Source organism: Hippocampus bargibanti, linkage group LG12 (genome assembly GCF_051943395.1).
Source record: "Hippocampus bargibanti isolate YZ-2025 linkage group LG12, ASM5194339v1, whole genome shotgun sequence".
Classification (NCBI taxonomy): domain Eukaryota; kingdom Metazoa; phylum Chordata; class Actinopteri; order Syngnathiformes; family Syngnathidae; genus Hippocampus; species Hippocampus bargibanti.
The window spans coordinates 1969801-1980858 of record NC_142745.1 but is presented as its reverse complement, the minus strand read 5'-3'; the positions used below and the strand labels follow the sequence as shown (position 1 = coordinate 1980858).

At 41.4% G+C, this 11058-nt stretch overlaps 1 protein-coding gene across 18 annotated transcripts in view; it reads left to right on the top strand.

The window, feature by feature from the left end:
* Positions 1 to 2962: 2962 nt before the first annotated feature.
* cast (calpastatin) overlaps positions 2963 to 11058 on the top strand; it is a 43148-nt gene continuing 35052 nt past the window's right edge. For 2 of the 18 annotated variants that reach the window (XM_089009415.1, XM_089009405.1), the window contains exons 1-2: positions 3505 to 3710; positions 4948 to 5032. In XM_089009415.1, the coding sequence (XP_088865541.1) occupies positions 3688 to 3710; positions 4948 to 5032 (108 nt within the window). In that variant the 5' untranslated portion in view covers positions 3505 to 3687. Of the gene's footprint in view, positions 3122 to 3503; positions 3711 to 4947; positions 5033 to 8694; positions 8913 to 11058 lie in introns of those variants that run through there. The other 16 variants (XM_089009410.1, XM_089009401.1, XM_089009413.1 and 13 more) reach the window with 13 other exon arrangements.

The following is an 11058-nucleotide window of genomic DNA, read 5'->3' as shown; positions in this document are numbered from 1 at the left end:
TAAAATCTGCAAAAAATTGAGCTGCGAATTGGGCATTTTCAGAAAGTCCCGCCCCCGGCTCGTGACGTCACGCCAGTACGTCTTGCATTGCTGGAGAATCAAAACAAGGGCTTCAGATTCCGAAAATATGCTTTCTTGTTACACATCCAGTTACGAATATGATTAAAATAGTTCTGAAGAGGAAAGCATACATGTTTGCAATCAATTAAATAATTTCTTCCGTTTTGAGGCAACATTGGGGGGAAATGTATCACCAAAAAAGAGGCAGAAAATGGCGACCAAGCTCCGTGTGAGGAATTAATCAGCCCGTTTCTACAGGCTGATAAATTCCTTACATGGAGCTTGGTCGCCCTATTCTGGCTCTTTTTGGTGCGACATGATGTTTTCAGACCAAATAAGTACAGCAAAATATATTGACTGCTACAATGTGTCCTTTTTTCGGACAGGCGCGTTCCTTCAGTGACGTCACGTACGGACTCGTCACCAACTCAAAAACAAGACTTCCGGAATATTCAGTGCGCGTCTTAAAAGGTAAAATATATCTATATGCGGTGGAATCTTTGTAAAATACGCTCAGTAGAAGTCATTTGAAGCCATTTTACAAATTATGGACACAACACGTCCGGAGACGTCGATTGTCCTTTAAAGAGTTTGACGAAATTGCAATGTGTTAGACTAGCTACTGGGAGTTAGCACGCCTCCATAGCAGAAACACAGAAATGATGCGTGCGTAGAGTCCATTAAATCTGTGAACGTTCATACCGACTGATTATCTGTGCTCATCTGGTGGTGAGCAAACAGCCTTGTCTCAGGGTTAGCTATATAATCCACCTTTACCTAGCAACAGATATTTGCTTTGAGAGGGGGCTTTGCAAACACGGGCGAGTGCAAGCACCGCACACACATACACACAGTGAGAAAGCCACAGAAAACAACAGCAAGACGAATTTCAAGCTATATGTGAGGTGTGTCTTCTTCATCGATTGCGGCATCATCTTTCTGTTAGAGGAAAATGTGGGTATGTTTCACTTGAATGGCCTCAGATCACTCATGTGGGTTCCCCTTGACCATCCACAGAACAAAAACATCGGATAAGAGTGGCGCGACTGCATTTTGTTTACTCTGTATTTTTTTAACAGTTCTTAGATTGCTTCTGACTTGTGGATTGACGCACATGAAGCTTGCACGGCCACTTGAAGGACAACCGACGCCTACGGTCGAGTTGTGTGAAATAATTTATAAAATAGCTTCAAATGACTTCTACGGAGCGTATTTTACAAAGATTCCACCGCTATATTTTACCTTTTAAGACTCGTGCTGAATATTCACTAAGTCTTGTTTTTGAGTTGATGACGAGTCCGTACGTGACGTCACTGAAGGAACGCCCCCTGACCAAGAAAGCGACATACAATGCATTTTGGGTACTTTGTTTGGTCTAAAAACATCATGGTGATCCGTGTCGATGGCAAAATTAGAAGGAAAACACATAAATAACGCGATGGTGAATCGTTGTGTGTTGCACCAAGACAACTACAGTATTTGATATTCGCTGACACAAATTCCCAGGAGACAAATCAGCCCATTTCCAACGGAGCTTTGTCGCCATCTTCTGCATTCTTCTGCTGGCTATCTATTAGCTGGCTAGCTAGCTAGCTGGCTATCTATTAGCTATCTATTTGCTAGCTAGCTGGTTAGCTAGCTGGCGATCTATTAGCTATCTATTAACTAGCTAGCTTTTTATTCATTTGAGTTATTCCGGGTTGAGTATCAATGCGTGTGGCTGCCACTGCTCACCCATAGAAAATCTTATCGCGTGACTGTAAAGTGACCTTGAGAGTTTTGAAAGGCGCCTATAAATGAAATGTATTATTGTTATTATTATTATTATTATTATTATTATTATTATTATTATTATTATTATTATTATTATTATTATGATCATTATAATGATGGCGAGTATAGTTTTTCTTTTTTGAATGTTGCTGTGCCAATGACCATTTTGTGTTTGGGAGCCTTTTACTGAGCATCTTTATTAATCATATTTATTAAATTCATAGAGTTGCTTGTTCTGTCGCCACAAGGGGACATAAGCCAGTGTCTTCTTGTGCCGGTCCCACGCCCGGATAAATAGGGAGGGTTGTGTCAGGAAGGGAATCCGACGTAAAAGCTTGGCCAAAACAAGCATGCGCATCAAAACTCTGAAGATGGAGGACACTGATTCGCTGTGGCGTCCGCTTGAAGGGAAAAGCCGAAAGGAAAAGAAGATACGTAAATACTGTAGTGATGTTTTGGATTGAATGTATGAATTTTATTCCACTAGAGGGCAGCATTGGACGACTACCGCAAGCGTGACCAATGGAAATGCAGTGACGTCACGATGACTCATCCTGTCCACTGGTTTGGGGCGTGCTGTGTAAATACTTTGCTGGGGAAGGTTTTGAAACGACGTTGTTGCACTATTAAGCATTCAGCTACTATTACTATGCACTCAGACTGTTGGTAATTTAAGCAAGAGACGCATTACTGTGACTTTACTGATTATGTCGTCAGAGAATTTGAAAGAGCAAAGTAAAAAGACGAGGACGGTTCTCATTCGAAACATTGCTGCTTATTAAAAATAATCAGTATATTAGAACCCCGATTACAAAAGTTTTTTCTTCCACGAGTATAACCTTAAGATTGTCGCTGCAGTTTCGCGAAAGTCCCGTATAAAGTTTAAAAAATCTGGAAGGAAAAAAAGGGTGGGAGTGGGTGTGTTCATTAACATCGATGTTTTTTTCCCCCCTGGATGAACAATGTGGCTTCAAATGGAATAAAAGAGACAATAATACGTCGTCAAATGATAGAAATGATCTTTATGTCGAATGCAAAGCACGTCTATTGTGGCACACATACACGCTCACATCGAAACAGAAGCATTTTGCATCTTTAAACCATTAAGTCTGACAAAAGTGATGCCAACGGGAGGGGCAACTTTTTTTCGGCTTGAAGGGACACTCTTACGTCCACTTTTTTTGGTTTGTGAGAAGAAGTGAAACAGTTGATCCACTCAGTTGTTATCAAGATGCCACACAAGAGGAGAAACCACGACCATCGGAAGCACGACGCGGCCACCAAGGAGGTGAGTAACAAAATGTAAAACGGACTTGGAGTGATGTACGTTGCTTTCGGTGATAACTCGTAATGTGCTTTGACGCTGTTTGTAAAAAATCCCCAATTAAGCGAAGTTTCATTTCTTGAGAAAATAGAAATCCCGAAACATTGCCCGAACTAAATTGTTGCACGCGTGCAATACTGACAAAATGGGCAGCCCATTTCTTTGGGAGTACAGTAACAGTACACTACCGGTACTGTGTGATGATGAAAGTAAGGGGGGGGGGGTACGGTGACCACCTTCACGTGTACAGGTCGCTACTGGCCTATTGTTTCTCGGGAAGGGACGAGGTTGCAGGAAAAGAATTGATTTTGATGTGACTTGGGCGGTGATTCAAAACGGTGCAGACAGCGTCGTGGCATTAATTGTCGACGGCGTGTTGGGAGTGGCACACGTACGTTTTTGAAGTGGCACGACAAAGTCGGCGTAGTGTGTAGTAGTAAGAAGAAATACACTACTAAGAAGTGCGTTCTACTGGAAGGCTGTTTAACTCCAGTTGTGTGTGTGTTTGACCTTCTCCTCCATCATGGCGTATGCGGCCTACTACAACTTCGTTGTAAGTATTTTGAAGCTACTCTTTTGCCTTCCAAGCGTGACAGGAGTACAGTTCGTTTACTCTGTTCACGATATTAATGGCTGACATTGCAATGACATTTCACATTTGTGTCAATTATTTGATTTAGCACGCCTGTTTTTTTCTGAGGGCTTTCCTCAAGAAAGTGGTTGTAGCTGTTAGCTTCTTCTTTGGTCTGTAATTAACTAACGAGCAAACGTACTCTTTGCAAGCGAGGCAGCTTGTAAAATTAATTATTCTGACGTATACCACAAGGGAAACGATGGGTGGAAAACAACAATAACATCCTGTAGAGACCCCCCCCCCTTCAATTCACTGACTCACATTCTGTTATCAAACAATAACCGTGCGGGATATTTCTGGACTGATTGGAGTTTGGGGCGTTTCCTAAACTTGCTGAATTTCGATTTTACAACCCCAGATGGAACATTTTTTTTGCAACAGAAACAAAAGTGGATATTTTCTATTGAAAACTCATAATACCCAGTACTGATAGCGTTATATTTTTCACTTGATAGAAGGTTACATAATCTTCACATGAAAAATGAAATTGTCCTCCTAAAACCAAAGTTTTTATCATGTCTATGATGACTGTCGAAATATTCTTCATATGGAGTGAATCCACAATGGTAACGTTACATTTATCCTATTTGTTTACATCGACCCCACTGCATGTGTTTCTTCTTCTCTTATTAATGAAGTCCGGTTGCACTCTGCCCCCTGGTGTTCAGGCTGTGACATCACAACTCAATTGCCTTGTCCGGCAATTATGCGGTGGAATGTTTGTCAAATACAGTAGAAGTCATTTGAAGCCATTTTACAAATGATGGACACAACTTGTCCGGAGACGTCGGTTGTCCTTTAATGCTCACTTTATCACATAAAACAACATAGATGGCTAATCGTCAATGAGCTTGTCACTTGCTAATAAAGCCAAACCTTTAAAAACTGCCACTTTAGCATAAAATGAAACGGCATCACTGACAAAACAAAGCACCCGCTGCTTCGTGAAATTCTAAAAACGGCAAAATATGGCTTGATCATACCGAGGAGTGTCATCTTCCTCTTGTTCATGATGACATTGCTTGACTCCCTATCGACCTTAGATGACCTCATGTCGCGGGACAATGAATTGTGATACGAGACTCTTCTCTGCGTTGAATATCCATAACGTTAGTTTAGCGACAGTATTTACTTTCTACCTATCTCTCTGTTTCAGGGTCAGAAATGAGGACTCAATGAATCCTCAAGAGCTCGTGATGTTCAATCATTTTGTCTCCCTCTGCTGCCGAAAACAATCACGTGTAAGGTCATCTCCCATAAACCTACTTCCCCCAATCACTCCTTGAGTTTATGTTTTTATCGAAATCTTGTTTATGAGGTGATTATTTGATATCTCATCAACTCAGGAGGCAGCGTTCACATAACTTTTTTTTTTTTTTTTTTTTAATTCGAGCGTTGCGGACAATTAAAGGACAACCGACACCACTTTTTTGTTTCCTAACTGACATCAGAAAAATGTTTTATAGCATCTAAAATACCCAAAACATGATATTTTAGTCAAATGCAAAACATCAATAAAAATGACTTCAAGTGTCTAAAAAGTACTTCAATTTGAAACCGGAAGTAGCCATTCAGAAGGCCCCCTTGTTCGTGGTGTCATGCCGTCTTGCCTTGCTGGAGAATCAAAACAATGGCTTCAGATTCGGAGAAGATGCTTTCTTGTTACACATCCAGTTATGAATATGATTCAAATAGTTATGAAGAGGAAAGCATACATGTTTTCAATCGATTAAATAATTTATTCCGTGCCATTTTGAGGTATCTGGGGGTGGGAAATGTAGCAGCAAAAAGAGGCAGAAAATGGCGACAAAGCTCAGTGTAAGGAATTAATCAGCCCGTTTCCACATGCTGATTAATTCCTTACACGGAGCTTTGTCGCTCTCTTCTGCCTCTTTTTGGTGCAACACGAAGTTTTCAGACCAAAGAAGTACAGCAAAATGCATTGACGTGGTGGAAGGACTGCTACAATGTGTCCTTTTTTCGGTCAGGGGTGTTCCTTCAGTGACGTAACGTGAGAACTCGTCACCAACACAAAAACAAGACTTCCGGAATATTCAGCGCTAGTCTTAAAAGGTAAAATATCGCTATATGCGGTGGAATCTTATTAAAATACGCTCAGTAGAAGTCATTTGAAGCCATTTTACAAATTATGGACACAACTTGTCCGGAGGCGTCGGTTGTCCTTTAAATAATAATTAGTGTTGTTTCTCATGGTGCATCAGCGAGTTTGACAGGCTGAGTGGCTTGGGACTTGACACCTCCGATCATGTCTGCATGACAGGGATTGTGTCATGCATGGTGTGTAGAGAAAGCGAGACAAATGGCTTGTAACGTGACATGGAATGTCATGTTTGCTTCATGCCTGCTTTTCTTTTTTTTTAGTTGAATGACACACATCAACACGCTCTATCTGAACACAGCAGCTGATTCAATATCCTCTAATATTCCCAAAGTTAATAAATCTATATGCTGTATGTTATTCCCTGTGAGGGTTTATTTGATCATTTTGTGCCGAAATACCTGTCTGCGTTGTTGTAACTTAGCTCGTGGCTCCTGTTCCCGCTGTAAAACTGTCACAGGGTGCAACGACACTCATTTATATTTAGCACCTATAAAGTACAATGCTATAAAAAGTGACAAGAAGGCCCTGGACTGGACGATTGGGTGACCAGTTGATGTTGTTGGCTGCACAAACAGGCGTAGTGAGTTTTTTTTTTTTTTTTTAAAGGCCGTTATGGTGTTAGCAGCATACAGATTCTATTGGTCTGACTCATGCCAAAAAGCTGTATTGTGTGCGCACTCCACCCAAGTACGGCCCGAGAAGCCACGCCGTGCGTGCGACGCAGATACGAATGCAGACTCGCGCTATTTTCCCGGTGATAATAAGAGCGTGAATGTCCTTTTGCTTTGCATGAATTGTTTTTAAAAATATAGGGTGATCAATTACTTAAATAACAACAGTGGCTTCTTGATGACACTTTTCATAAAATATTTCATGTTTGGAATGTCACAATCACGTGATGTAAACTGGAATTTCAACATAACTTAACGGGCAGTGTACTCCGCATCATTTAATCTTCATTTAACACACAGGTGTCAAAGCCAAGGCTCGGGGGGCCAAATCTGGCCCACCGCATCATTTTATTCGGTCCGCGATAGCAAATCAAACTTGTGAAATTCCATGATGCTTGCTGAAGTCCGAAGCCAAATATGAAATTGTCCCATGTAAACTACAATAACAGTCATTATTTTTTACTTCAAATTGGAAAACTCGTTATTCATGAATTTGTTTTGTGCACTATATGTAATATGTGGAGGAGATGAAACATTCTCATGGCTTCCCCAAATCCTTTTAATGGACCAATAATGATAACCCGCACCCCTGATGATAGTATGATCGTCTGTCCGCAGTAGTGACCGCTGTTCCCGAAAGTTCTGATTTTAGAAACCCAACTCTCACTTTAAAAGCGATTTCCATTTTGCTAAACAAGTAGTTTGGATGAAAATAACTGTCATCAAATAAATAAAATATAATAAAAATAAAAATATATGTATATAATTATATATATACAGAGAGTGAGAGAGAGAGAGAGAGAGAGAGAGAGTGTGAGAGAGTGTCAGAGTGAGAGTGAGAGAGTGTCAGAGTGAGAGTGAGAGAGTGTGAGACTGTGAGAGAGTGAGCGTGAGTGTGAGAGAGTGAGCCTGAGAGAGTGAGATAATTTTATTTCCTGTAAAGGACAACCAACGTCACTTTTTTGTTTCCTAACTGACATCAGAACAACGTTTTGTAGCGTCTAAAATACCCAAAACGCGCAGTATGATATTTTTATTCAAATGCAAAACACCAATAAAAATGACTTAAAGTGTCCAAAATCTGCAAAAAAATTGAGCTGCGAATTGGGCATTTTCAGAAAGTCCCGCCCCCAGTTCGTGACGTCACGCCAATATGTCTTGCATTGCAGCAGAATCAAAACAATGGCTTCAGATTCGGAGAAGATGCTTTCTTGTTACACATCCAGTTAAGAATATGATTCAAATAGTTCTGAAGAGGAAAGCATACATGTTAGCAATCGATTAAATAATTTATTCCGTGTCATTTTGAGGCATCTGGACTGCAATGTAGCGTCCCAGAAAAGAGGCAGAAAATGGCGACCTCTTGTAGACATAACGGTGTAATGCATTTCCACAGGCTGATAAATTCCTTATACGGAGCTTGGACGCCCTCTTCTGGCGCAACACGAGGTTTTCAGACCAAACAAGCATTGACGTGATGGAAGGACTGCTACAATGTGTCCTTTTTTTTTTTTCAGTCAGGGGCGTTCCTTGAGTGACGTCACGTACGGACTCGTCACCAACTCAAAAACAAGACTTCCGGAATATTCAGTGAGAGTCTTAGAACGTAAAACATAGTTATATGCGGTGGAATCTTTGTAAAATACGCTCAGTAGAAGTCATTTGAAGCCATTTTACAAATTATGGACACAAGTTGGGCGTCGGTTGTCCTTTAAGTGCGACAAAATTGAACCGGGGTACTAAAGAAATGTAGTTCACGTCAATGATTGCATGCGCATTTAAAGCCTCCCGCCTCCCTTTTTATTGTTGTCAAAGGGAAGTTATGTAAGCTCCCTTTTGTAACAAATCATTGATTGACCCGTATGTACAGTAATTACAAAAACAGGACTCCGCACACATCACGGCTATAATCTTAAAAGAACATTCTCAGGCATTGTTGGAAAAAAAATACATCTATTTTTCCCTCGCACGTCCAAGGATGTGCGCGGTGGCTCGGCTCACGTCTTTTTTTCATCCGGGGGAATTCAAGGCCAGCCTCCTGTGACTCGCACACATGCAATCTTCAAACCCTCCTAGCTGTTATCCGCCACCGCCGCCGCCACCGCCACGCCCCTGCTCCTCTCTGCTTCCTCCCTTTTTTCCTCTCCCTACGTGTTTCAAACATGCTCCAAGCCGACAGACACGCCAGCGCCTGACAGACAACCATTCACACACATACACGCAAACACACACAAGCGGGGACCGTTAGCCAACATGGGACAAATATTGACCTGGATCCGAGGTCCCCGAGAGACCCCGACTCTTCATGACGTTGCCGTGGACGAACAGGTGTGTGTTACTATTACATGTGTGTGTGTGTGTGTGTGAGCGACGATGCCAGGAAATGTGCTAAGCGACCGACGGAAAGTATCCACGTGTGTTTTGTTTTGTTGCCGTGAATCAGCCTGTCCGGAGAAAGGCACAAAAGCTTGCCGTGCAGTTTGTCTTTTACCGTTCAAGTTGAAGACATGTTGTCTCGCGGAGAAAAGTCTACTTGGACCTGCTCCAGAATAGCCTTCGCTCTCTGTTTGTGGAATGTGGAGCTCCTGGTCAACTCTTGCGAGCTAAATGTGTGTTTTTTTCCCCTCCCAGTGGTCATATATTAAGCTAGTAGTGGGACAAGGCCTTCATTGTGTGGGTCCCCGTTTGTTCAAGGCACACAAGCGGGCGTGTGTGTGTGTGGTTTTTTTTTTGTCTTCTATTCCATGCAGATTGTTGATAGTCGGGGGAAAAGGCTGCGAGAGCTCGGGAGAGTTTCTGGGTCTCGCCCAAATCGCATTCTCATGTGATAACGTGCTGCAATGTGGAGCGAGGTGGAAAGGGTGTGTTGCCGCTTTGAGGCTTAAAGGACAACCGACGTCTCCGGACAAGTTGTGCCCATAATTTGTAAAATCACTTGAAATGACTTCTACTGAGCGTATTTTACAAAGATTCCACCGCATATAGCGAGATTTTACTTTTTAAGACTTGCGCTGAATATTCAGGAAGTCTTTATTTCGAGTTGGTGACGATTCCTGACGTGACGTCACTGAAGGAACGCCCCTGACTGAGAAAAGGACACACAATGCATTTTGAGTACTTTGTTTGGTCTGAAAACTTCGTGTTGATCAGTGTTAATGGTGAAATTAGAAGGAAAACACACAAATAACACAATGGTGAATAGTTATGTGTTGCACCAAGACTACTATTTGATACTAGTTGACACAAATTCCCAGCAGACAAATCAGCCCATTTCCAACAGAGCTTTATCGCCATCTTCTGCATTTTCTGGGACTCCACATGCTGTCCTTGACGGCTCGAATTGATATGGGAGGACTCCTTTAATGGATTGCAAACATGTATGCTTTCCTCTTCAGAACTATTTGAATCATATTCATCACTGGATGAGTAACAAGAAAGCATCTTCTCCGAATCTGAAGCCATTGTTTTGATCCTCGAGCAAGGCAAGACGTCTTGGCGTGACGTCACGAACAAGGGGGCGGGACCTTCTGAAAATGCCCAATTCGTAACTCCATTTTTTTTGCCGTTTTAGCACCCTTTCAGTCATTTTTATTGATGTTTTGCATCTGACTAAAAATATCATCCTGCATGTTTTGGGTATTTTAGATGCTATAAAACGTTTTTCTGATGTCAGTTAGGAAACAAAAAAATGGTATCGGTTGTCCTTTAAGTTTTCTTTTTTTCCGTCGTCGTGAAGGCTGAAAAATGGTGACGCAATCTTAGCGCGGTTGACTTTTATGATACTTTGAATGAGTTACGAAAGGATTATCGGGATTATATAAGAGTGTCACTTGTCCCACTTATACCACTGTCAGTACTTGATTATCTGAGCCTTGTTTTGTTTACGCGTGACGGCCAGCTGGGAGCGTTCATCGTTTTCACATGAAGGTTGTCCTGCTCAGATTCACTTCACAATTTCCTCTCGAGCCGGAAGGAATTTCAAGACAAGGGCAGGAAACGACCCCGAGGAAAACATATCGAGACGGCACTTGCGCGGGCATTAGAACAAAGTCCAGCGATAAGAGGAGCTCTACAGTATCTTTTTCTTTTTTCTTTTCATCGTGTGCTTAAGGGCTGTGAATCGGAATGTAATTTAGATTACGTTACCCTGGATACGGATTGCATCACAATTGCGGTTGTCAAAGTTTGGATCTTTCATATTTTTTATTTTTTTTTTTACTTTTTGTTAGTTTGCTCAGCAAAGCTTTCATACTTTTTCTTTGTTTTTATTCATTGCTCAAATTTAGTTGAGTTTTTATTACTTTTTATTGTAGTTTTTTTTGTAGTTATTGAGTGCAAGTTGGAAAAAATAGTCACCAAGTATTGTATGACCTCAAGTACAGCAATCCTGAAATAAACACAATTGAATTGAACCCTAGCGCAATTATGATATTAAGGAACAAAAAATGACAAAAAGAAGCGAGCATACTGTTTA